Source organism: Malassezia globosa, assembly GCF_000181695.2.
Source record: "Malassezia globosa CBS 7966 chromosome Unknown mgl_sf_8.1, whole genome shotgun sequence".
NCBI classification, from domain to species: Eukaryota; Fungi; Basidiomycota; class Malasseziomycetes; order Malasseziales; family Malasseziaceae; genus Malassezia; species Malassezia globosa.
The window spans coordinates 264,773-291,140 of record NW_001849864.1 but is presented as its reverse complement, the minus strand read 5'-3'; the positions used below and the strand labels follow the sequence as shown (position 1 = coordinate 291,140).

The window sequence follows — 26,368 nt, the reverse complement described above, 5'->3', positions numbered from 1 at the left end:
AGTGTTGTCACGTGATATTTGACGCGCGTCGTGCTGATCATGTCCCCAGATGTTCTCATCATGGTAACAACAATGACCAGCAATCAGCGAGCAGCTGAAGAATAAAGCGTATGAGCCATACGTAGCTATGTAGATGGTCGAGGCGAGGAGCGGCCGCGAGACGAGGACGATGATGGCGAAGAGGATGATGTTGATGTTGAGGTTGATGACGTATTCTTTCGCTTTTGGTGGCGTTGACTTTTCTCCCAGGCCTCTAGAGCCGCCCGTCTACGACGAAGACCATCTTCGCCGGCCTTACTAAGCAGACCGATCACAAGCTCAGCAACGCGCGGTGAGTCGTCGTTCGCAGGGATGGCATATGTGACGGAGCGAGGATCAACGTTGGTATCGATGATGCCCATTGTCGGTATATGGCACTGAGTAGCCTCGCGCAGCGCGTGCCCATTTTCCGTTGGATTTAGCACGATAACCAGATCTGGACGGTAGCCTTGCGTCGCAAGTTTGGTCATATTTGGCACTTCTTCCACATCGTCGTCGCTATGCTTGCTTCTTACGCTGTACTGCGTGGCAGAGGCTAATAGCTTAGAAGCATTCGTCAGAACGCCAGGAAGCCAGCGATCCATGCTTACATGGAATCCATTGCCGCCCAGACGTTCAATAGCGGATCGAATGGCAGGGCGAAGATTCGGGCGCGTGCCAATTATCAAAATAATACCATCATTCTCAGTGATGCCACGCACAACTTGAATAGCTCGACGCAGCGCAGGAAGTGTAGCTCGCTCGACATCGATGACACCCATGCCGTGACGGTATCCATACAAATACGGCTCGAAGCTGCGAGTGACATGCTGCTTTGCATGTCCCATTTGAGCCGTAGCAGCAAGTAGGTGTGAAAGAGTAAGTTGATGCGGCTCCACTGGCTGAGTTCGCATCTTGAATGGACGGAAAGAGGTATCACGCGTCTGCGTGCTGGCCATGCCAGACATGTCTAGCATCATGTTCCGGCGCATGCGCCGGATTTGACGCTCCAACGCGTCCTGCGCGCCTACTGGGTCTTCTGTTTCTAGCTGTGCGCGAACATCCTGTTGACTCGTTTGGACGGCATTAGCATCAGCATGCGGGACGTCAATAGGCTGCTCTGGGATAGAAAAGGTCGCTGCCGCACTGGAGGATGTTGGTATCGAAGAGGAAAGCCTACGCGACACGAAGACGCGCGGCTTCGTTATACGGACACAACTGCGTGCAAGACGCAATGGCCACACCATATCTGCGTAAAATAAAGGGGAAAAGGTGAGGGGAAGTGCAGAGAGATGCAGTGAAAGGTCGCGCAAAGGGATGTCCTAGGAGGCGATAGGACGTGCGCTTCTGATCAAAGACTTGGCAGAACGCCGCCCAATGGCTATTACTTCCACACACTCACGCGGATGGCAGACGCCTTGAATGGAATAGCAATGAGGTAGCGCCGAATCTTCGAGCGGAGGTTCGTTTCTCGGCCGGAACTCGGCCGACATCCGCCGCAGTTTCACAGCAGCAGGTCAGGCGCGCGAATCAGAGAAGTGCGTACGTGTATCGGAAGACCCAGTAGGAGGAGGGTGAAAAATCCCAAGAGAAAAAAAAGGGGGGCCTGCGGCTGTTAGTCAGGGCGAAGAAAACGTAGTTGGCAGCAGACCTAGCTTTCCACGGAACTCGAACCATGTCGGCGGAAGTGCCTCCTACGAACGATTCGAACGTGTACGAGGGTGCCATTGGTATTGGTATGTAAACGAAGGAAGAAGACCAGGAAGAGCTGGCTGCGCAATGCATTGAAAGAGCGAACGACTAACAGCGGTGTAGATCTGGGCACGACTTACTCATGTGTTGGCTGGTGGACCAACGAGCGTGTTGAGATCATTGCCAATGACCAGGGTAACCGTACGACGCCATCGTACGTGGCCTTCACTGAGAGCGAGCGTCTAATTGGTGACGCCGCCAAGAACCAGGCTGCGATGAACCCGCGCCAGACGGTGTTCGACGCTAAGCGTCTGATTGGCCGTCGCTTCGACGACCCCGATGTGAAGAAGGACATGCAGTCGTGGCCCTTCACTGTGGCTGACAAGGACGGCAGCCCTGTCATTGAAGTCGAGTACCTCGGTGAGAAGAAGCAGTTCGCTCCTCAGGAGATCTCGGCCATGGTGCTTTTGAAGATGAAGGAGATTGCTGAAGCGAAGATCGGCAAGGAAGTCAAGAAGGCCGTCGTGACTGTGCCTGCTTACTTCAACGACTCGCAGCGTCTTGCTACAAAGGATGCTGGTACGTACTTGTGTGTACCGAAAGAACGGCTTGTAAGGAAGGGGCGGTTGAAAACCACAAAGGATCCAGAAAAAGCGGATTGCTTGCTGCTCACTGCGCAACGATTATTCCCTAAACATTCCATGCTAAGTCTGAGTATAAGTTACACTTCCTGAGGACAACCCCATATATTCGGCTTCATTGGATGAGCGCAGCAGCAAGCTCGCATGGCTTTGACCCCCCCCCCCCACTTCCAGCACGTTGCGTGTCCACACTCGAAGTCAAGTGCATCAGTATACTAACGGAAAATCAGGCACCATTGCTGGTCTGGATGTACTGCGTATCATCAATGAGCCCACAGCTGCTGCCATTGCGTACGGTCTGGACTCGAAGTCGAGCCAAGAGAAGAATGTGCTGATCTTCGACTTGGGTGGTGGTACGTTCGATGTGTCGCTCCTCAACATCACCGGTGGCGTCTTTGCTGTGAAGGCCACCGCTGGTGACACACACTTGGGTGGTGAGGACTTTGACAACACCCTCCTCGAGCACTTCAAGAAGGACTTTGAGCGCAAGAACAAGGTCGACATGACGGGTGACGCGCGTGCTCTGCGCCGTCTCCGCAGTGCCTGTGAGCGCGCCAAGCGTACCCTGTCGAGTGTGACGCAGACGACCGTTGAGGTCGACTCGCTCTTCCAGGGCATCGACTTCCAGGCGAACATCACGCGTGCTCGCTTCGAAGAGATCAACGCTGCCGCGTTTAAGGGCACGCTCGACCCAGTGTCAAAGGTGCTGAAGGACTCGAAGATCCCCGCCGACAAGGTAGACGACATTGTTTTGGTCGGTGGATCTGACACGTATCCCCAAGATCCAGTCGCTTGTGTCTGACTTCTTCAGCGGCCGTCAATTGAACAAGTCGATCAACCCTGCATGAGGCTGTCGCCTACGGTGCTGCTGTCCAAGGTGCCGTGTTGACGAACCAGACAAGCGACAAGACGGCCGATCTGCTCCTTCTCGATGTTGCGCCGCTCTCGCTCGGTGTGGCCATGCAGGGTGACGTGTTTGGTGTTGTGGTGCCACGCAACACTCCGATCCCAACGAACAAGACCCGTGTGTTCACGACAGTTGAGGACAACCAGACCCAGGTCACATTCCCTGTGTACGAGGGTGAGCGTACTCAGTGCAAGGACAACCGTCTGCTTGGTGAGTTCGAGCTGACGGGCATTCCCCCAATGCCTCGCGGCCAGGCCGAGCTTGTGTGCACGTTCGAGGTTGACGCCAACGGTCTGCTCAAGGTGTCGGCTATGGACAAGGCTTCAGGCCGCAAGGCGAACATCACGATCACCAACTCGGTTGGCCCGTCTGAGCTCAACGGAAATTGAGCAGATGATCAAGGACTCGGAGACGTTCAAGAACGCTGACAAGGAGTTCCAGGCTAAGCACGATTCGCGCAACGATCTCGAGGCTTACGTGCACTCGGTTGAGAGCACCGTGTCAAACCCTGCTGCCACGTTCAAGCGTGCGGCCAAGATCCAGGTCGAGCAGGAGCTGGCCAAGGCCATGGAGCTCCTTGAGGTCGAGGATGCTTCGGCTGACGATTACCGCCGCGCTTCGCTGCGTCTCAAGCGCGCTGTGCAGAAGGGTCTCTCGGGTGGCCGTTAAAATGTACCTACCTACAATAGCAAGTAGTGCTGGAAAATGTCGATGGACATGACTACTTCGTGAGTGAACTGTCATGTAGGGAAGAGAGTCAAGAAGCAATGAAGCTGAGCATTTGGTGGTGAAGCTCGGGTGGTAGTGGCGCTCAAAGTAGACGGGAGGAGGTGGTATATTGGCTGGCTGTGCGTGGTGAAAGAGGTGCGAGTGAGATAATAGTGCTAAGTTCGCAAATCTGCATGTTTGTATGAGTGATATTTGTACATATGCCGCTATCGGCCGGTATGGTAGTGAAGGCCTGTTGTGTGAAAGGAGAAGGGCACCCTCGCGCACAACAACACACTTGGACGGCCGACACGCCTCTAGTGCATGGACCGCAGAACTTACGGCGCTTTTTCATCCTTACCCCCTTGCTTCGAAGTTCCAGTTCAGCCTGTTCACCGCCTATGGGTCCGATTCCAGCAACACGTGCTGTAGTGTTGGTTGCATGCACAAGGCATGCCACGGACCACTAGCAACAATACGGCCTCCATCAAGCAAAAGAATTCGATCACACCGCTGCATCACTTGTACATCATGTGTCACAATCATAGCCGTAGTCCCAGTCAGCTGCGAGAGATTCGATAGTACATGATCTCTAGTGGCCTGGTCCAACGCTGATGTCGGCTCATCCAACAGCCAGATCTTCGCACGCTTCCGGGCGAATGCGCGCGCCCATTCTATCCGCTGCATCTGTCCACCACTAAACGTAGCGATTGTACCTAGTCGCGTCGCATACTGTTCTGGTAGCCCTGCGATAAACTCGTGCACACATGCTGCACATGCTGCACGCACGAGCTCAGCATCAGTTATATCAGCAGAGCCAGCCAGCACATTCTCCTTGATGGTGCCAGCAAACAGCGTCGCATGCTGCGATACCACGGCCAGGTGCCGCCGTAGTTGTTGAGAATCCACATCTGCTGCTGTCACACCCTGTTCATTCAGGACCACGTGGCCATGAGCCGGTTCATACAACCGTTGCGCTAGGGCAAGCACTGTTGACTTGCCACAGCCTGAGCGTCCGACTAGAGCAACTTTTTCGCCAGGTTCGATCGTGAAAGAGACATCATGAAGTGGCGCATTCCCATGCATTCCATATGCAAACGAAACATGCTCGAATTCTAGGCGTCCGCTCAAGTCCGGCACATCCCGGTGACCTTGCTTGTCACTTGCCGTGTCGGTGCGCAAATCGGACAGCTTATGGATCTGACCTAACGCTGGCATACACTGTCCCGCCGCTGGCATCACAGCCGCTGCGCTGGCCGCATACGACATGGTAAAGACAAGCGGGCTCAGCACGTCCAGAACCCGTTGCAGGTCGTATGTCCGATGGACTAGAAGTACGGCACCGACCGCGTATAGCACAGCCTCCGCCGAGTACATCAAAGCATCAGCAATCCCTGCGCCACACGCCACAGCTCTAGCGGTACGCATACCCGCAACATATGCACGATTGCCGGCAGCGATGGCGTCCTGGTACATTGGTGTATCGAGAGCCATCGCTCGAGCTGCTCTTTGATTTGATGCGTAGTCAAACACTCGTTCTGCCGAGCACGTCCGTGCGTGCATGGCCATTTGCTCGCACCTTGCAAGCCACGCTCCGTGCACACTCAGGACCCCCAAACCCACGAGCAGGAGCGCACAAGCACACAGCGTGAGTTGCCAACCACGAACCATCGCCCACACCAGCGTCCCAAGACCCATGGCCATCACCACAGCACCCTGCCCGAGAAGCTCACTAACAAACAAGCGTGCATCATCTGCCTCCTTAACGACTGTGTTGGTCAGCGTGCTAGGCGCATGACATGCATCGTCGTAAAATGCACAATCTTGCGCAAGAAGCGCATGCGCCACGTGCACACGAAGTCGCTCAACCCATGCGATCGCTAGCATGTCCATGCCTGCATGTCGCGCTCCTTTGAGTACGCCATCAGCCACCGCAACACACGCCGTGGCACCTATCATCGCACTGATGGATACAGGACTTGTATGCGCAATTGCCATCAGGATTTGTGTCAAGCACAGCGAAAACGCAGGCACGGTCGCACCAGACATCACACATACCAGTACCCCCGCACAGAGGGCTGTGCGGGAAGGGATGGTGCGCCAAAGCCACAAAAGTGCGCAGGCGATGGATGGCGGCTGACCGACACTCGTTGCACCTGTACACAACGCCGCCATCTGTGCATCAAAGTTGAGTATCTGTGACGCCCGTCTTGTGAGCGACATGACCGTAGTTGTGGCTGTCGCAGTCTCCGTCACCTGGTGAGAGACATCGTCCATTGTACCTTGGCCTGCACCAACTGGGTCTGTCGATGTCACTGGTGACACTGGGTCCGTTTCTAGCCCTGGGTAGGCCGGCGGTGACGCATCGTAATGTTGAACTGCCGCTGTCGCATCCGCCATCGCACAGCGGAGCGTGCCCAACGTGCCTTGTTCCTTAACGCGGCCATCTGCCATCACATACACACGATCACCCGCGCCAATCAATGAAAGGTCGTGCGTAATAAACACCGTCGTAAGGCCTTGCCGCCAAGCACGAATTACCGTATGCACAGCAACGGCCGCGGCCCGATCTAGTGCCGACGTGACTTCGTCGAGAACCAGCACAGTCGGATTGATCAGTAAAGCCCGTGCTAAGGCGATCCGCTGCTTCTGGCCACCACTCAGCTCGATACCCCGTGTACCCAGCACTGTGTCAAGACCTGCTGGCAGCGTGTTCACAAGATCGTTGAGACGCATCGCACTGCAGACTGCATCAAGCATCGCTTGTGGCATACACGACTTGGGGTCAAGGTTTTCGCGCATACTGCGCTCCAGGATGAGTGGTTCTTGTCGCACACACAACACGTGCTCACGGAACATGCCTAATGGCCATGTACGTACATCAAAGTCATCCAGACTCACGCTCCCAGCCAAAGGATCATACAGTCGTGCCAGAAGTGCAGCCACAGTACTTTTTCCTGAGCCACTCGCTCCAATGACATAGGTATGCTCGCCGGCAGGAAACGTCATGTCGACACGACAAAGAACAGGTACCTGTGGCCGTGTTGGATATGTCATCCATACATTCTTGACAAGCATGGACCCACGCACCGACGGCATCGAATCTGTTTCATATGCAGAACAAAAGGAGGACACAAGGGCTGATGACACGGTTGTCGGCGATATGACATGACTGGCTCGCAGACGCGTAAGGCGTTTGGCAGCACCGATCCCGCGCTCCAATGCTACCGCGCGCTGCAGAATCGTCTGGAGCTGGCTCATGGCAACAAGACATGCAAGAAACGTGCTGAGAACGACAGCCGCATCTGCACGGCCATGCTGGACCAACCAGCTGCCATATCCGAAGCCTTGAACAAAGGTAAGCAGACTCAAGGCCGATCCTAGCCCCAACCGGGTTCCAAGGACTGCAGTCCAACGCATGTGCACACGGCGATACTGCCTTGCGCATGCCGCAAGTGATGCGAGTTGTCCAGCTTCCCATGTACATGCCTTGATAGTGCGTATCGCACTCATGCACTTTTCATGCCAATGTCGATAATTCACGCGCACGGCACCGAGTTGCGGCTTCAAGCGGGGCAGCCATCCTATCACCAACAACCATGATGAAAATCACAGCAGGCAACGTTGCATAAATCACCAGCGTCAGCGCCCAGTGACGCGACAATGCGAAACCGGTGGCTACAAGCACAGTCGAAATGTGCCGAAGGATCCCACCTACGTGGATACCCATAGCAAGCCGTACATCATCCGTGTCGCTCGCATACAAAGCCATAAGTCCCGCTGCTCCCGTGCCAGACTCAAGACCCATGCCAAGCTCAAACCAGCTTACCTCTTTCTCGACAATGGCACTCAGCATCCACTCTCGCCACGCTTGTGCACCGTTCTCTCCGAGAAGCAGCCAAGCGTACGTGTCAAGACTTCGAAGCACAAGTGCAGCGATGGCAAGCCCTAGGAGGCCTAGTGCATCGTTGCGCATCTTGTCTAGAAGAGACGCCGATGCATCGGGCTCTGGCACGTACTGGCCAAGCGCGGAAAACGCACGACCCAGCACGTACGTCATACTTATAGGGACTCCTCCGCACAGGACGGCCAAAATCGCGCCAGGAATCATGTACTTCGACAGTTGAGAACGACTCATTGGAGCATATAGCCCTAGCACCGAACGTCGGAGGGCTGGTGTCTGAATGCGCCATGCACTGCCAGGCTGATGCGACACGCTTGCAACCTCTTGAGCAGGCCATGTGTTGTCAGTATCGATTGAGTCTGACAAATCAGTAGTCACAGGACTTGAAGCATGCCGTGTCACTTTGGCATGAATATGCCCCCGAGCGCTCCATCCTGACGTGGGCACACTGCTGGAGACGACCGAGACCTTCTCTACGTGGTCGTCCACATCGAGCGGCTCGAGAGCCTTCGTATTGCGCATACATGCAAATCAGTCGCATAAGGCTAACATTATATCACGGTCTGTTCGCTTTCACTCGACATCTTTACGAGACGTGCTTTGTTCCTTTCTTTGTGTCACTTTGTTTCCACGCACAAAGACATGCACAGACCCACTCACTCACGCACCCGAAGTTGAACAACGTGTAGCAGACCGACCAACTACGATCAGCCATCACGTGAGTCCGGACCTGCATTTTGACGCAGCCGACCTCTACACGCGTTCCGTTCCAAGTATACTACCTCCATATAATCTACGCGCTCATTTAACGCATCATAACCATGTTTCGATGTACCTTACTATTTTACAAAAGAGCCTGCTGACAATATCAAAAGAAAAGTGTGAATAGAACGAGAGGTATCTAGATGGCGTCGCGTTGCTGCATCATTTGAGCGAGCGGCTGCATGCGAAACGACTCATTGACTTCATATGCAGGCACGTGTTTGGCATGGTCCCAGCCATGGTGACCATACATAGACGCTGGCATCGTGCTGTACATACTGGCATTGGGGCTGTTGAGTGATAATTCAGAGAGTGATGTTGACGGCGTGGGACGCAAACTTGATCCCATCGAATTCGGCGTTGTAATGGACATGGTTGACGCATTTGCAGTTGAGTAGAATGTCGACCAAGGCATAGATGGAGAAAAACTCGAATCAAGTCTTGGTGCATACGTCGACGAGGACGACGATGTATGGTGTATTCCTGGTGCAGTCACTGTGGGAATCGACGGTACTGAGCGCTGGGATGGCAGCGAAGCGCGTGCGCATGAGCGCGAAAGACGCTGCATGCCACTCGCGCTCCATTCGTTACTTTCTGAGCGATAGTGACGCGCTGTAGGCATGAAATTTGAGTTGGTGTGCGTCCAGTAGTCGGGCCGCAAACTGAGACAGCGACGATGCACCTTTCGACGTGGTGCAGATGTAGGTGTACCAACCGACTTGCTGCCTGGCGACTGTGACACAGAGCTTGAGATCGTTGGTGATGATGTCAACGTCGACGACGACAGTCGAGTGCGCTTGAGGTCTTCGAGCGTCACGTGGGGCGTGCCATACATCTCCAATTCTGATGCAAATGAAGCAAGCTCTTCTGGCGACGCACGCAAGTCAAGGTCCAGGTACATGAATAATTCGCGTTCCATCTGGTTGACTTCATGCAGCGAAAACAGATTCTGGCTCACAATGACCCAGCTCTTGTTGTTGTACGCATCATCACAGAGCATTTTGCTGGCGAGCATAAAAGCTGAAATAAAAAGGCGGTGGCCTGATGACCCGCGGGCCACTGGGTACTGCGTTTTGAGTCGCTTCAGCAACAGAAGAGCAAAATACACCACCGCCATGGGGAGACGTGTTCGATACAACGCATACGCCACAAAATGTGATAGGCGTGGGGCCGTGCCCTTGGATGTTTTTTGCACATCCATTGTCGCTGCCATTGAATCATGTGAACAAGAGAAGAGTGCCATGATCATACGTTCAATGGCTTCTGAGACTTGGCGATGGCCATAGTAGCGATCCTCCTGCATAGCCTGATCAGAAACGCTTTTGGGGATTCGCATCGCCTGCGCTTCCAAGTGAGGAGCGGCCGGCGCTACAGGTCCCTGTGGCGTAGAGTAACTTGCCATGGGGCGGTCGGTTCGGAAAACGGTGTGCGGGATGCCGCTTCAGCACCAGGGTTATCGATACGATTTAAAGTCAAGTGCCGATTCTAACTGTCGCCCAGCAAGAACACGATAGTTACCGAAGGCGTTGTCGTTGCAAATGCGCAAACCCATTTGCTTCCTAATCCTCACCTTCATCCATATGTCGCGCACTAACCCTGGCATGGAGATGCAGCCAAATAACCTAGTACTTTCCTCCACTACACTGCCTTTTGCGGCGCCTCCGCTGTGGATTCACTGCCTCTTTGCTTAGTCATACGTGCATCTCATCCTCCTTGCATGCATGCCCTTCCATTCAAAGTCTGTTCTGTGTCAAGCCTGTGTAAGAATCTGTCAACAATTCCGGTCGCAAAGCGCATGTTTGCATAGCCCATGGGGTTGGCATGCACACTGTGCCAAGCGATCCGCACCGGATGCAATCTACCCAACGGAGAATGAAAGGGAACGCACGCATCCGTTCCATTGCGTGTGCCCTTCGTCACATAAGCTGTTGCCATACTAATGTCTATTCAATTGACGCATGGAAGACGTCGCTGGACTATGGCTGTAGTACTGGTGGACTTTGCAGGTTGTCTCTAAACGATGGTATTTTTTTTCGCATTTGATCTTCTGCATAGGAATGACTGAGTTGCTCGGCTCCTTGTGTGCTTTCAGTTAATTTTGTTTCCCATTCTATGTGAACGTAGTGTAGTTATGTCTTTAACCTGCCTTTCGATACAACCCTCAATATCAGCCGTACTCACCGGAACATTGTGTATGGGGGACCAGGCATCCTTCTATAATGTTGCTACGAGTTGACTCATGCGTCTATTTGCATACTTTGTGTACCAACATTTCGACACGAGTGTGCATCAACGACCGCAAGGGGTTTCGACCTATTAATGCCTACTCAGATCGCAGGCCTATTTCGTTCCGGTCGGATTATCGCCAGAATCAAAATAAATGAATTAGTAACTATTTTAATTTGACCTTACTTTATGGGGACGTCGATGTGTCAATTTTGTTACTGGCATATATATCCTTGATCGAAAAGGCGCTGATGTCTTCACATGTTCCCTCTCCTCGTACCTATGGATTCGTGCGTACGCGAATTTGCATATGCCCGTCTTTGATTATTGCAGCTGTTGGCTTGGTCCTTGTAGGTGTGCATTGTCGGGGATAGAGCGTGTTATGAAGTTCGTATCTTGTGAATTATAATGTCCTGGGTCATTGCAGCCTGCCCATGGGACCGCAATATGAATCATTTCATTCAATAATTCCAGTGCTCGTCAGTAGTCACCTTCAGACAAGAGGGAAATGCATATTGATATATTTAAGATTCGCATCTGAGTGGACTTGTTCATCCAAATCTAGCATATGCCTATACCTTTTGTTTCTTACTAAATCGTGATGATCATGTCCTACCAACCGGACTGATAAAATGTGAAAAAAATGGTGTGATGCTGTTTGCATTGAAGCCGAAGACACGTAAGGAATTGTATTCCCGATATGTAAAACCTATTACTTTTTTCAAACAAACGTGTTCTATCAAATATAGCGCTACGCTTTGTGAGTGATTAAAATCGAATACAACAATGTGACATGACGTACGGGTGCCGGTACCTACACATTCGGTCTTGCATTCAGAATACGTACCAACACGTTTGATACCGTTCGCAAATTCAGCAATCAACGTAACACTATCCCTTGTATTAAGGACACTCTTGACCCGTTCCATGAGGGATTCACACTGGGTCATGCACTCGAAATTGGGCTTATGTAACTGGTTGTTACGAATCCCCGAACGCCATTATGCCGATTAGTTACTAAAATTTCCTGAAAAAGAGGATGCAGCAAAAATTTGACAATAAGTAGGTCCTGCGCGGAGTCGAACCGCGGCTTAAGGAATTCAGAACCCCTCCAGGTCAGAAACCTTCGGACTAACCGTTATCCTACAGGACCAGGCTACTGTCGGGGACTGACAGTAATTTTATATGAATCATATGAACTTGGATGATCTCTTATTTCTCATACTCCGGTAGTTTAATCATAGCCGTCTTGATGCTTTCCACTGATCAGTGTACTCCTTAAGGCAATCTTTTCTCATGCGTCCTCATTCTTGCTACCTCTTGAACCCTAAATTCCATTCAATTTTTTTCTACTTTTCTCACTTCCTATAAATGTCTTCAGCGCGTACATGCAAGCCCCTGTGTGGGTCGTGTTTATATGCCTTCAGTGTGTCGGTTCATTCACTGTTCTCCATGTAGTCATTGTGTCACTGCTCCATGTATGCACTTTCAAAGTGTCAATTTTATGGTTGTGGGAGTGGGCGTCCTGTCTACTTGATACGCTCATGGTGTGAAGCACGCTGTTGCGTACGCGGGAACTAGCGATACTTGAGGTCATTTTTTCGTGGCCTCCGCATAATTTGCCCCAATTTGAACTCAAATACGTGAAATTAGTACCAAGGCGCATATAGTATAATCGTATACATCTATCCGATAACACAACCGTACACACAAACGTTCAACTCTCTAGCATCCATTTTATGGATGCACATATGGATAAACTTACAACAAGCAAGACACCCACGCTTGTATAGACATGACACAAACTATGGCAACACTCGTTTGTGCGATAAAGCAGAGCATAAAAACATAAATAGGCAAATTGAGTGGATACATTTGTTTTTGTTTTTGCCGCTTCCAGCCTTAGACAACTTCGCATCACAGGTTTACTATATGCCAGGGGATCATTTCATGCTACAGTCTATCATTGGCATCGAACGAACGATTTCACGGAAACAACATAGCCTTAGACTGTAGAAATTCGCAAATGCAGAACGAGATGCGATTATTAGCATAGCTGGTCACTTTTTGTCCAAATACCGTAAGTTGAAATGATCAACTGCACTGTCGGCATGTTTTCAATCGCGCAATCAATCCAGCAAGAAATGAATCCATGTTCGTCGATCGTAAGTGTTAGTGCAAAATACGCCTGCGTGGAGTCGAACCTGGGAATGGAGAATATTTGGCTTCACTGACCCGGTCGAAAACAAGTGCTGTGTCAACAGTTGTTGAAGGACACCTGCCAACATCAACAACGAATAGTGACATACACTGAGCATCACACATTAAAGCCGACACAAGCGCCGCCAAGGCTCGTTTATTGCATTCGCGAGTAAAAAGTACGAATGATGGAGCCGGTGCGGCCCGTACATCGGCATAATGTCCAACGTCCAAGCATCATGGAAATATATCATAGAATCTCAGAAGAGGAAGCCAAAGCGCGTGCAAAGGAAGAAGACGATCGTGATCGCTATGCCAAAAGATGGTCAAGTGGATACAAACTACTCGCTGAAATGGAATCTCGTGAGCTCAAGTCACCACAAATTCCGGACTCTTCGGTATCGCCGCAGCGAGATGAATCTCTTCATGAGAGTGACATTGCATCCCCAACTCGTACAAGTACACGGACTAGCGTGAGCTTCACAACATCTCCACCGTATTCTCCACCACAAGAATATCAACATGGTTCATCGATGTACCCGATGGAGTCATCCGTGTACACCGCAAAGCAAACAACCCCGCGGGGTCCATCATACCAGCTTCATGCAAGCCTTTCCGGCATAGGCCACATCACTGCAAATTCAAAATCGGAGGAACTCGTGCTAAACGAGGATACGAATAGCATGCATTCAAATTATCAGTCAGATGCGCAAGCACCAGGATCGACTGGCTCGAATGAACAAGAGCAAGGTACCATACAGGACGAACTGCAAGAATCAATCCATCAATTGAAACAGGCGCTGGTAAAGCCGGTGGCGGATGATAGCAAGCAAGGCGACGATATGATTCGGCAAATGGTACAATTAATAAAATCAAACAGGATATCTGACAATCGACTCGCATCACAAGAAAGCGACGCGTCAGAAAATTGGTCGCTCGGCCTACGTCTGGAAAAAGTAAGTTTCGAAGATGCTGTGTATGCCCAACGATTGGACAACATCCGGCAACGACTAGGTTCTCTTGTCACAGGCATAGAGCATGACGTCAAAGACACACGACCAACGAACGCTAGCTGTACGTCAAAGTACAACACATGGCTTAGAGGAATCTCGCAATATAGTGGATCGCCATGGCTGGCAATCTGCACCGCTGCATGGTTTATTTCGGCCTGTGTGATGGCTCTACATTGCTTGCGATTTCGTGCCGAATACTTGTGGCAGTATTCCTATCACGATGGGTTGTACCCAACTTTACATCCTTTACCGACATATGTGCAAGCATTTCTTTCCCCATACGTGGAATACAATGTCCCTTTTCCTGTCCAGAATTGAACCGTCAAGCGAAATACGTTGCTGCAGTATGTTCTACAAGGGCTTCTTGAAACCAGATTGAACTAGTGTCAAGTATAGTTGGCACAAAGCGTAGCTATGCCAGAATTACAATAATCAAGACGATCTCAAGTATTCACTATTTATCCTCAAGTTTCTCATGTCCTGAACAGATTGACTTATATACCAGGCCATTTGTTGCTATCACCCAAGCATCGTTTTAGATGTGTCGATAATTGCCAAAGGCTAACATGAAGTACCTCCAAAGGTACACCCATAGAACCGCGTGAATGTGCGCACGTAAGTCGAATCCATGTACTAATAGATCCGGTATATAATTTAGAATATTTCCATTGTTTGTCATGTGCAGCTACAAAGCAGGGCGGTATTGCTCGCACCTTCATGTGCAACAATAACAATAGTCCCAATAAATGAATGAGCTCTAAAGCAAGGGGGTACTCCCAACTTTGTGAGGTAAGAGATTGGAACCATAAGCGAGTCTTCGCCCATCATAGTTTGCCCACATCCCCAGTTTCGAAATATATTTAGGTTCTAATCGTATTAAGCATGGAAATCTATGTTATCAAGTCAAACGTATATGAATCAATAGGTGGGCATGTGCCACTACTACCATAATGCTAGACTTTATCTAAACTAATTAGTCGCGGGGACCGCCACCAGAATAATGAAAAAGGAGTCTCTCACTATCCCTCATCAACCATGCATCAGACGAATGAATTTGTGTCACAAACATAACAATCAAATGACTCGTTCAACCCGGGGTATAACGTCAAAAAGTCTATATACGCTAATGAGTTTGCTTTCGTCAAGAAAACAGATACGTATCATGATATAGTTCTGCTGCGAACGACGCCCTGACAAAGCGAGCTTTTGGGATTTCACATTGAGTATCCGGGTATAGACCTCACCGGAACCTGTCGAGGTTCTCAAGAGCCAAGTCATTTTGCTCGTGCTCCATACGTTGAACGAGAACGGGTTCCTAGATGAAGGAACAGCAATGGCTCAGATGATGTGCGCGAGGAAGATCGGACGCTTGGACGGCATGCCTGACCCGCACGAATGCGCGACCTGCCGCGAACAGGCACCTCATCTTCGTCACATGAGTCCATGGCCTCCATGCACGGCGAATTCTGTGTTTCGCTCTCACAAGCAGACTTGACAGCCGGAGTATTCGTGCTCTGTCGTGAGAGTACTTCTAGAGACACTTTGGGTACACTGTGATCCAGACCCGCCAAAGTTGAGTCGGATTTGGTATAATCGTGGGACAAAGGTCTGATAGAAACAAAGCTTGGCTTCGCAGAGGAAAAAAACCGCGAGGCAGGACTCGAACGGCGATGTTGAGCGTTTTCATCTTGCGGGTAGCAGTCGTTACCACCCTTCCGGGCACTGTGTTGTGCGAATTGAGGAGTTGATATCTTGGGGCATGAAGTATGAGGCGGTAAGTTTGTTGAACAAGGTAAGCGCGAGAACGAAATCGGGGCTTTACATGACTGTGACTCGGGTGTGAGATGTGGAAAAAAAGCAGGCGAAGTCCAAGATCGACGTGCTTTTGGTGTACAAGAGCCAGACTGCATCTTGATGGGCTTAGAAGCAGACGCATGCGAGCCAGGCCAGCGTGGGTACATAACAGAGGGTGGAAGCTGCAACTCTGACTCGTCGAGATCAGAGATGTCATCAGATCCTTCTGAAGGATCTATGCCAGTTCTCCAAGGTGAGGGAGAAGTGAAGTCCGTTTCGACCAGATCTGATGGGTCCGAACTAATCGAACCCGGGGACTTACGCCCGCGAACAAGGTTTATGTCACTGGGTTCAGACTCGCTCGATGAGGACGACGCTGACTCTTCTTGACCGAAATTCACAGATGGAAACTTTTTCTTCGTTGCAACAGTATTCACAGTTGAAGAGGTCAAATGAGGAGAGAGGGTCATTGGGTACCTAAGTTTACCGAATGAGTCAGAGTGAATATTTCCGCCGCGTAGGTCATTGCCTGCAAGAGAGCCGGAAGTCAAGTCCTCATTTCGGCATTGATTGGAACAATAGAGCTTACCGTGCTGCGTGGCTGCACCGCAGCGTGCGCAAAAATCATCTGCAATCCAGGAAGACTGATCTTCGCTTCCACAGAACGGAGCTCGGTCAGCAAAAACCCGCCGGCCGCGAGTTTTGCCACGCCCTCGGAATGGTCGTCTTGATATATCCATGCTTATGATACGGATGTCTCAAAAATACCGACGACCGCTCTGCTAAGAATTGCAGGTTAAAGGGAGCAACAAAGTACAAAGCTATGCGTAAATGACACAATTTGTCGATCAGAAAAGATCGGCGGTGGCAAGGCACGCTAGAGGGTTGCTCGATAAAGAAGAGAATGATGCAAATCAATCGATCGAGTCACAAAAATTACCGAGCAAGGCAAATAAAAGAAGGAAAGAATCTTAACGCAGTAACGCAATCCAGCAAAATAAAAAATAGACATCGGCGAGTACCCATTGATTGCTGAAAGCTGTGTCAATCAAAGTGCCAATGTCCATTCAAACGACATGCAGTCAAAGAAAGCTTGGACCAAACGTCTACGCAATAGTCATACACAATACAGCACGCGATTTATGCAACGCAGCACGTTGCAATTAAAGCGCATCAAATCACGTCACAGCCGGCGGATAATTTCCTCAAATAACAACATATGATTGGATGGAAAATTAACTACAAATTGTACATTTAGCTTTGTTTTAAACTGACGCCTTACTTGCATGAGCATGTGGTGCAAGGACCTCATCGGCGGGCTTTGCCGTGCATCAAGCAACCAATGCACAGACACGTCACTAGGTGAAAAAAATTTGGTTGTGGAGTTTGTTGGTACGAGCACATGTCACCAAAGTTACATGTAGTCATGCTCTACACGACCGTTTCAATCAGGTTTACGACGAAATGCAGCGATCATGCCAGTCCATTACTGTGTCACAATGTAATTTTTAATCGAGTACCCATGCATGGACTATTTCACGTGGATACACTATGTCTGTAGACATACCAGCAAAAAGCACGGTACGTGTATCTTCGGGTAAATATGAAATGATAATTTCCACATACCTCTAGTGAGGCAAACTTTGAAAGGAGTCATTCCACACCTTGACATGCTTTAATACTGGTTACAAAAAATCTAATTCAACGATCCGATAAACAATAAGTCAAGTGTCAGCTATCGTACGGTAATGTTCGTCTCAAGGCAGATAAAATCCAATGCGTGTATGAAACTATGTCACCTTACTTGGTCTAAGTGAAGCAGATGTTAATGGTAATCAGATCTTTGTATATAGTATACTCAAAGCGAACCACAAAATTTCTCATAAAATACAAGAAAGATGATGATCGGTGAATTTTCAAAGTGTGAATTAGTTTTGGAAATGAATCCGTTTGTATTCTTGGCGACGTTTCTCAATCTGCTCAGAACGACCGCCTTGATCAATCTTTGGCACGTCATCCGGGAGCACGTTGTGAAGGTTTTCATACTTTACAAGCTGCGAGTGAACGTGAATATCCTTGGCAGTCCCATCGCCGGCGGGCAGACCCTGCCAACGGATCATTAGAGTGCCCCGCTCAAGATTAGTCGTGTCGATCCAGTTGTAAATGCCTGGGTCTTGTGAAGACAAGACAAATGTGTAAGAGCCATTTTTGTTTTGAGCAGATTGGAAATTATTGAAGCTCACAATGTTATGCTCGGGATCTTTCGTGAGAAGACCCATCGTGGTTACAGGCATAACCCAATATGATGACTTTCCACTTGTGAGTGTTATAACGAAGGCTTCGTCGGGCTTAACATGAAAGTAGCCAAATGATTGGGCCTGTGAGGTCAATGTACCGAGCCAGCTAGATTGATGTGGACTTGCCAAGTGATTCAGTTTCTGGGTCAACGTCTTTAGGTCGAGGGCACCAAATCCATAAAAGAAGGTCGATTCTTTCAGGTCTTCTTGGGCATCTTTCAGAATGTCTGAATCTGTGCGCTTAGGCGCATGCTTCGGCTTGTCAATGATTTCCACCTTGAGCTCGTCCGGCGTCTCTTTCGACCAGTCACCCAGATTGTTGCGAATGAAAAGTTGCTTAGCAGTCCAGTCGCTCTTGATATGGTTTTGTCCGCCAGACTTGTCGGTGCTGATGGTAATTTCATACGATCCATCGCTGTTCACCTTCATATCATCTTTGTAGAGCGCACTGATAGTGTTCTGAGAATTGCGGTTTTTGATCAGAGAGAATGATTGATCGGCCGTGCCATTTCCAAAGCGGCGCCCCGATATCTTGTATTTGTACTTGCTACTGATTGGGATCGTTCGATAGATGCAGTCGGGATTATCATATGAGTAACGGCCACCAGGTACTGATATACCAAACCAATCGTGCGTGCGTTTAGCCGTATCCGTCCAGTAGACCTTAGGATTGGCGGGGTCGCCATTCGCAGCTTTCTGGATAGAGCTGAAGACAAGTTCGTCCATAGCAGCATCCAGGTCCTTGTTCACAGAGCCAGTGAGTTCCACGTTGTATTTCTTCAACGATTTAACGTATTGTTCACGCGCTTTTTGCTTAAGTGCATCGAGATTGCCCCTGCCCAAAAATGACTTGGACAGCTCATCAATGTGATGCTGGTCTTCTGTAGCCAAGGGATTGCTAGCATGGACTAAGACAGTACCGGCAAGAATTCCACCTGCAACGAGAGTTTGCCACATCGTCATTCGGGCGCTGATCTATCTTCATGCTGACAGACTCGAAAGCCCATTTTATTTCCGTCCAGCTATCGGTCTTGGCATCTGTGCGCAGCCACTTTGAATGCATATTGACACGATGTCGTATTCGGTTGGTTCGGAAAAATAATTTATATCGCGTGCTATTTCAACCTAATAACACGAAGCCACGTAATTTGTGCGAGGCTATGATACGCGAAACTCATCAATTTTGATATCGGTGCGATGGTGCATGTAAACAAGGGTTCAAGCCTGTACAAGGCGTAATGCATCTCATCGGAATAACAATCACGTATGATTGCTGCCATGTAATTGTGTGCTCTATAAAAAACGCTAGTCGTCTATATATAATCTCACACAGCATAACTTACCGTCATGCCTTCTCACTCGGTAACTCTGGCTTCTTGTCATGTGTGTTGCAAGAGTTACCCCATTGGTAGAGATAATCAGCTGCCAAGCCTGTGAATATAATTAGACCAACAGACCTGTTACTGCAGAATTTAGCCCAGCAGTCCATGCGATTGTTCAGCTTGAGCGTGTGAATTTGCCAGTAGATGTGCGCGACCGTTGCAAGCCATGACGCAGCAAAGAACGGGTGACCTGTTGCAAATGTCAGTTGGACCCATTCATGCAAGCTCAGGGTTGATCCATCCTTTGCCGTAAGCGATGGAAAGATCGGCGACTGGGCTTGAACAGCGTAGACAAGAAGCGCCATCCATACCACAGATAGGGCCACAAGCGCTCTCTTAGTGCCTTTGTCGCTAAGCAAAAGAGCCATGGAGCCTACGCCAGCGGCTTTGTCATCCGCTTTATCTTGCTGCGCATAAATCAGGTCATAAGCCACACCCCATGTCACTGTGCTGGCATATAATGGGAGCACGGCTGGCCAGTAGCAGGCGCCTGCCACAGCCGACCATCCCAACATTGATCCCCAAGTAAAAGCAAGCCCCATACCAACTTGAGGAAAGTTTGTCACACGCTTCATGAGTGGATAAAGTGTGACTGGCACTAGCGCCAAGCTCCCTAGAATGATACTGTACGTATTGAGCTGAAGTAGAACAACTAGCCCTGCAGCGAGCTGTAGACCTAGTGCAATAGTTGCTTGACCATGTGTGATCCGACCGGATGCAATAGGACGCGTTTTCGTCCGTTCTACCTTGGCGTCCATCTTCGCATCCCACATGTCATTAATAGTGCACCCTGCACCACGCATGATAAAAGAACCAACAGCAAATAATCCAAGATTGGTGAGCCAGACTGAGGTCGGTGCGTGCATAAAATGCGAGGCCATTGTAATCGACCAGGAACACGGCATAAAGAGTAAGTATGATCCTGCTGGACGGTCAAGGCGCATCAGTTCGGCATATGGTCGAAAACTGAAAGATGTTGGAGGCGATGAAAGTGGGGAGTGCGATTCAGCACTTGCGGCTTTCGGTGGTTCAGGATGTGCATTTTCTTCTGTGTTGCTTCGAGCAGCGTGAAGACATGCACTAATGGAAAGTGGTCTTGTCAAAACACAGTCCAATGACAACGACGATCCAATCCGACGCCGAATAGTGGCATGTGGTAAGGAAAGGTAGCTAGAGGTGGAAAAGAGTCTGGAACATGACCGCGTCAGGCGCATCGAGCTGCGCCAAGCCCCTCGACACAATGACATCGTAATGAGGAAATGTATACGAATTTACGTCCGAAATGCACCGGAATTTGAGGAAAGACATCTGATGTCTCCACCCAAGACTATCTGCCCTCGAGCATGTCGCAACGAATTTACGTACGGCGAGATTAATCGTGCCTACCATGAATCTACACATTAACTAAATGTGGAATTGCGGGAGGCAAGACCCACCGTAACAGAAAAGGAAGAAGAACCATGGGAAGGCGGGAGAATAAATCATCAATACTATATACATAACAAAAAAAATGACACCAGAAGACCATAGGGAATGCCGAGCGACATGCTGCCTCGAACCTTCTTCTTGTTTATTGCACCCGCTCGAGACTCCTGCATATTGACGAATTAGTCGTGTCATTTGTGCCATCGTCTATCATATCTTCATAGAGAAGGTCATCAAAGAGTTGATCGAACCAAGCGTCCTCAAGAAGTTCCTCCTGAGTGCATGGGGTGACATAGCCAGAGGAGACAGGTAACTGTTGCACAGAGCGGGACTTTCTAAGTGCCGTTGAAGACCGATCTATTGCTTGAGTTTGACGCCCGTCTGATGAAGAAAATGATGGGGAAGTTATGTCGGTGGCTAAGCGCCTTGGCGAACAGTGTACAGGCGGGTTTGTGTCATGCAAGTCCATGGCCGCCGCGAGTGTGTTCCGCTGGAGCACAAGACGCCTTAGCGAGTCGCCATTATATCCATTTGAATGAGACGTAGGAGCACGTCGGACTGACTGTAATATTATGTCACGAACCGGCACGGGCAAGGTTTTTGTGAAGATGGACATTGTAGTATTGTATGGATAAATGGAAAAAAAGATCGAACCTTTAAATATGTGCACGCGTAGATAGGGAGACCAGATATTGAACTTGCCAAAACTGGTCTAGCAGCAAAAAAAGTCGTTATGTCGTGACTGGTGGTCTTATCTGTGTTAATAAGAAGCGGTGATGATGTGTGTTGATGTACTTACAATCCGTATTTTCGAACAACACGCTTCGTACACGTCACCCCACTGTGGCAATTTGTTGCTATGCTGTAATTAATTCCATAGCCAAAAAAAGCTGGGGTGGAGTTTCATTTCCCTCGAATCAAATTGCTGATGATGTGACCGTCCGAATTGTTCGGTAAAATTTCCATCAAATTCGGATCACTTGCGTATCTTGCCAAGCACGTCACCTCAGTGGTCAGATTTGCACGATATCATGCCATTTACAATGAATCAAATTGTACACATTAACAACCCTATTAACATCGTGACACCGCAGCGGTAATGCAATGCTCTGTGCATTTGAAGTATCTAAATGCATGGGTATCATAGCATAAACATAGACAGTCTTTACACAATCGTTAAGTAACAAAGTACCTACTCCGGTGAAGAGCGAAAAGCTGCGTCGCGCTGTTCATCGGTTAGGTTCCCCACGATCTTGAATCCCCGAGGCGCCTTCCGAGATAGACGTCCTGCATCTACCACTTCGCCTTGTGCGTTAACCCATACCGGGTTCGCGACCTCGTCCACGAGGTCTGAGGAAGACTCCATCAACCGCACATTTTCGACATGCACAAGCTCTTTCACAGCCAGCACCATGCCAGCGATGTCGGGACTTTGTCGGTGGTAAACGCTTTGAAGACGCTTACGAAGTCCAAGAGCCTCGATAACTCGACCAGTGTGCTTCGGAAGACCAATAGCTGAGCGACGCAAAGTTATACGATAATGCGTGGTAGGCGACGATGTGGCGGCAGGTTGCGTGCTTAAATAACGCTTTGTTACACCTTGCCACAAGTAAGACGCGTGTCGGGATCCACCACGCGAGAGACCATAACGGAGCAAATCCATATCTGAGCGTTAGTTACGTCCGGAACATTGCGCAGTCGCCGACTCGCTTGCGTCCGCATGACTGACTGTTTATGTACAAGTCTCAGTCACCATTAGTTTCGGCCTCGCGACTCACGGGACCAATCATGGTACTCGACTGCAGAGCTGTGGAGATGCACAGTATCACGACTTGTTTCTCAAAAAACTCAATCGCACATGAAAGGCAATGAGTAACGAGGAACAAAGACGTGTCTCTCGATCCACCGACTCTACGTCAAAGACGGAATCTGTGAAGAAAGACCGTACATCAGACAGACACAGGAATCCATTGGTCACACCATGAACACTGACGACGGCTCTTCCTAAGCTCTCATGGTAACGTATCGAATGATACGCTCATCACATTGAGGAGCCAGCGACGGCGCGACTCACTGCGTACCTTATACGGCCCAAAGTTGATGTGAGAGAGCACAGCCACCAACACCTGGACTTGTTAGCACAATGATATCAAAAGTACATGTAGATGATCACTTGCAGGCGTAAGCGGGTCCCCTCAGACTTCCAAGGAAGGTCTGTGACCCTCATCAGACCAGAGCCGGCTGCGATCCAAACAAGATACAAACGACTCGTGTATGGCCTCTGGCACCTGCACTCCAAGAAGGAGGGTTCGTGCTGGCGCCTCTCGCGGTGGAGATGGACACATACAAAGTGAGTCTCTCGAGAAGGAGAGCCAAATGCCCCAGCCCCTCTAGGGACTGCATGGGTCTTAGAGTGGAAACTGCGAATTTTGGCTGGATACCAGGTGTATCATCGTAGGGGAACTCGCATGACCTGTGTCGATCCTAGGAAAATACGAACCTTCTTTGTTTCTGTGGTCGATGTCAGTAAATGATGCATTTAATAGCATGGCATAAATAGGGAAGCGGGAGAAGGCTCAGACAAAACGGCGCTGGCATGCACCAAGAAACGAATACCTGCAGCATACAGGTGTCCTTGTATTCTCGGCATAGTCGTGTAGGCCGGGGAAAGGAATGTAGACACATCATCGAAGGGAAGAAAGAACGAGGAAGAAAGCGGGGCTAATAGGGCTATTCATGCCATGGAGAAATACATACCTAAGGAACCCCAACGCGTGTAGACTGGGTTTGGGTTAAATACCGATAGTGGTAAAAAGACCGACACTCAGTGGTGGGAAGTGAAGGGAGTAGAATTGAGGGTACCGGTTTTTGTTTTCGCGTCTGGTTATTTTTTTTTGTTTTCCGCGTCTCAGACGAAAAGCTGATTGAAGAATTCCACAGTCGAATGCTGAGTTTGCTGGCTAATTTCGGCCGAAACGAATGGCAGGACTACTTCTGAGTAAGCACACAAACGCACCACGACAGCTATTAAGTGGCTCCGTCCAGGCCGTGATTGACCACAAGCTAGATTTGTGGAAGGCGCAGTGGTAAATATAGGAGGGGGGCCAAAGTCCTAGTGGTGAGCGTCATATTCCTTTGCAATGGATCATGATCCATCTGTAATTGATTTGACGGAAGACTCGCCGCCCCTTCTTGCACAGACGCGCATGGGTCCCACCCGCCACGACACACCCCGTACCACGTCTGCACGACGTCATCGAGCTAGAAACAGAAGAGACGCGTCTTCTGACGAGGAGGTGTCTATTTTGGATGTACGAGTAGCAACTCCCAACCGAAGGAGGCAAAGACGGACCGAATCGATCGACCGGTCTGGCCCACTGCTCGAAGCTCCACCGGGACAGAGAATCCAGGAGGGCATTCCTCCGGGCCCATATACCCGCCGACGACCGAGCTTGGATACCCGCCCCACCACTGCGCACGCGTCGAACAGTCCACATCGTATGCAGCTCATGGAGCGCCTTGAAATGCTGGCGTCTCGCTACATGGCTCGAGCAAACCAGCCACTTACCGTTGCCCCACAAACTCTGCTGCGTCCCTATGCCCACGCTGCTACGCGTGTGCAATGTGGCCAGCCAGTTCCATCGAAACGATTTAATCCTGCGTGGACACATCCGCTTGCTCCTATGCCTGGATTCTCGCAGAGCATCGTCGAGCCGGCGATTGATGTCGAAGCTGTTTCTAGAGGTGATCATGATGCTGTCGTGCCTATGCCTAATACCACGCCTATATGTGCGCGTTGTCACCGTGCACTTTTGATGAATGGTTCAGGCGATGACCGCATCTGGGCGCTGCCTTGTGGACATGTGATAGATGGTCGATGCGTCGCTCACTTGAGCAATGCACCGTCGGGAAAGCCGCATTTGTTTGTATGCCCAGTGTCTGAATGCAAGCAGCGCTGCCACCCTGAACCTGGTCATAGTCATTCCTGCATTGAAGTGTATATTTAACCATCCCTCCCTTGACGTCTTGCAATCTACTCCCTGTCTCTCTGTTCCTCTCTGCTTTTCTAATGAGTCAGATGCTTCCAGAACTGAAAGGATATGAGTGCACGCGAAAGATTTCTTGGGACTTGGAAATTTGATCTTTCGTTGCGTCTGATCTTCTGCCTCCACATGCACAATGCTTCCAAGTTTCTCGCGGTTATGGCATCGACAGTCGTCACGGTGTGTGGCAGGCGTACGAGCATATGCAACGCGAACTATCCTCGGAATTGAAAGGTGCGTGAAAGGAAAGTTTATGCTCATACGGTCTCTGTAGCTCATGCGATGATTCGTGCGCGTCAGTGGTGCGCTCCGACCGTACAGTTCTGTCGTCGATTGTCCTCCGCCAAGACCACCAAGACACCCAGGGCATTCATCCGCTGCACGCAGCGCGCAGTCACCATCAACATGTACCGCAAGCCATTGCAAAGGCACTTGATGCGGCCCGGTGTAACATCCAAGATATCGATGGCATTGGTGTGACTCGAGGCCCAGGCATGCCAGGCTGTCTAGCAGTCGGCATGACGGCAGCCAAGGCCCTTGCTACTGTGCATGGAAAACCACTTGTCTATGTGCATCACATGCGTGCGCATGCCCTGACACCTCTTCTGACAGAACCAGAGCCTCCTTCCTTCCCATTCCTCACGCTGCTGGTGTCGGGTGGTCATACAATGCTGGTGCTTGTGCATGGGCTTGATGCATTCCAAATTTTGGCCAATACTTTGGACGATTCTGTTGGAAATGCATTTGATAAATTTGCTAGAGAGCTGGAGCTTGGATGGCAAAGTGCCTCTGGAGCTCTTGTTGAAGCGCTCGCGGCGCAGCATGACCCTTTACAAGCTGTGGATAAGCCGTACCTGCCACGTATCCTGCTTGGCACGCCGACCTTCTCGTACTCGGGACTGCGTTCTGCAGCGATGCGGCAGATTTCAATCGCAGGAGGTGCGCGTACTATGTCATCCAAGGAGAAGGCTGCCCTCGCCTACGACTTTCAGCTCGCCGCGTTTGCTCCGCTTGAAGACAAGATTGTTCGCGCCTTGGTGCCCCAGCGTGGGCGCGGATGGCAATTGGCAAATTCTTGTGCGAGCATACATCCGCACGAAATCCGAAGCGTTGTATGCAGCGGCGGCGTTGCATCGAATGCATTCCTCCGGCGCCGTTTACGTGACGCCTTGGACTCACACGGCCGGCACGATGTTACATTGCATTTCCCACCCGTCTCTCTGTGTATGGACAATGCAGCCATGATTGCTTGGGCTGCGCATTTGTATTGGCATGAACGAACACATGACTTGTCACCACACGTCGTGGCAAAATGGCCATTGGACGTTTAAGTGGGCATATCGGGATCATTACGCGA

General features: G+C 50.1%; 11 protein-coding genes across 11 annotated transcripts; 4 read left to right on the top strand and 7 right to left on the bottom strand.

The window, feature by feature from the left end:
• Nucleotides 1-125: 125 nt before the first annotated feature.
• Nucleotides 126-1,265, bottom strand: MGL_3216 (uncharacterized protein; the record flags this gene model as incomplete). Its single annotated transcript, XM_001729620.1, has 1 exon — nt 126-1,265. The coding sequence occupies one exon, from the start codon at nt 1,263-1,265 to the stop codon at nt 126-128; it is 1,140 nt and encodes a 379-aa protein (XP_001729672.1).
• A 720-nt stretch (nt 1,266-1,985) lies between these two features.
• Nucleotides 1,986-3,153, top strand: MGL_3215 (uncharacterized protein; the record flags this gene model as incomplete). Its single annotated transcript, XM_001729619.1, has 2 exons — nt 1,986-2,289; nt 2,582-3,153. The coding sequence occupies 2 exons, from the start codon at nt 1,986-1,988 to the stop codon at nt 3,151-3,153; spliced, it is 876 nt and encodes a 291-aa protein (XP_001729671.1).
• A 498-nt stretch (nt 3,154-3,651) lies between these two features.
• MGL_3214 (uncharacterized protein) lies at nt 3,652-3,927 on the top strand (the record flags this gene model as incomplete). Its single annotated transcript, XM_001729618.1, has 1 exon — nt 3,652-3,927. One exon carries the CDS (start codon nt 3,652-3,654, stop codon nt 3,925-3,927), a length of 276 nt encoding a protein of 91 aa, XP_001729670.1.
• A 438-nt stretch (nt 3,928-4,365) lies between these two features.
• MGL_3213 (uncharacterized protein) lies at nt 4,366-7,227 on the bottom strand (the record flags this gene model as incomplete). The annotated part of the gene is made up of 1 exon (XM_001729617.1): nt 4,366-7,227. One exon carries the CDS (start codon nt 7,225-7,227, stop codon nt 4,366-4,368), a length of 2,862 nt encoding a protein of 953 aa, XP_001729669.1.
• Nucleotides 7,228-7,486: 259 nt separating this feature from the next.
• Nucleotides 7,487-8,392, bottom strand: MGL_3212 (uncharacterized protein; the record flags this gene model as incomplete). Its single annotated transcript, XM_001729616.1, has 1 exon — nt 7,487-8,392. One exon carries the CDS (start codon nt 8,390-8,392, stop codon nt 7,487-7,489), a length of 906 nt encoding a protein of 301 aa, XP_001729668.1.
• Nucleotides 8,393-8,771: 379 nt separating this feature from the next.
• Nucleotides 8,772-10,034, bottom strand: MGL_3211 (uncharacterized protein; the record flags this gene model as incomplete). Its single annotated transcript, XM_001729615.1, has 1 exon — nt 8,772-10,034. The coding sequence occupies one exon, from the start codon at nt 10,032-10,034 to the stop codon at nt 8,772-8,774; it is 1,263 nt and encodes a 420-aa protein (XP_001729667.1).
• Nucleotides 10,035-17,792: 7,758 nt separating this feature from the next.
• MGL_3210 (uncharacterized protein) lies at nt 17,793-19,124 on the bottom strand (the record flags this gene model as incomplete). The annotated part of the gene is made up of 1 exon (XM_001729614.1): nt 17,793-19,124. The coding sequence occupies one exon, from the start codon at nt 19,122-19,124 to the stop codon at nt 17,793-17,795; it is 1,332 nt and encodes a 443-aa protein (XP_001729666.1).
• Nucleotides 19,125-19,506: 382 nt separating this feature from the next.
• On the bottom strand, nt 19,507-20,316 carry MGL_3209 (uncharacterized protein; the record flags this gene model as incomplete). Its single annotated transcript, XM_001729613.1, has 1 exon — nt 19,507-20,316. One exon carries the CDS (start codon nt 20,314-20,316, stop codon nt 19,507-19,509), a length of 810 nt encoding a protein of 269 aa, XP_001729665.1.
• Nucleotides 20,317-22,160: 1,844 nt separating this feature from the next.
• Nucleotides 22,161-22,631, bottom strand: MGL_3208 (uncharacterized protein; the record flags this gene model as incomplete). Its single annotated transcript, XM_001729612.1, has 1 exon — nt 22,161-22,631. One exon carries the CDS (start codon nt 22,629-22,631, stop codon nt 22,161-22,163), a length of 471 nt encoding a protein of 156 aa, XP_001729664.1.
• Nucleotides 22,632-24,108: 1,477 nt separating this feature from the next.
• On the top strand, nt 24,109-24,975 carry MGL_3207 (uncharacterized protein; the record flags this gene model as incomplete). Its single annotated transcript, XM_001729611.1, has 1 exon — nt 24,109-24,975. One exon carries the CDS (start codon nt 24,109-24,111, stop codon nt 24,973-24,975), a length of 867 nt encoding a protein of 288 aa, XP_001729663.1.
• Nucleotides 24,976-25,529: 554 nt separating this feature from the next.
• MGL_3206 (uncharacterized protein) lies at nt 25,530-26,342 on the top strand (the record flags this gene model as incomplete). The annotated part of the gene is made up of 1 exon (XM_001729610.1): nt 25,530-26,342. The coding sequence occupies one exon, from the start codon at nt 25,530-25,532 to the stop codon at nt 26,340-26,342; it is 813 nt and encodes a 270-aa protein (XP_001729662.1).
• Nucleotides 26,343-26,368: the final 26 nt, after the last annotated feature.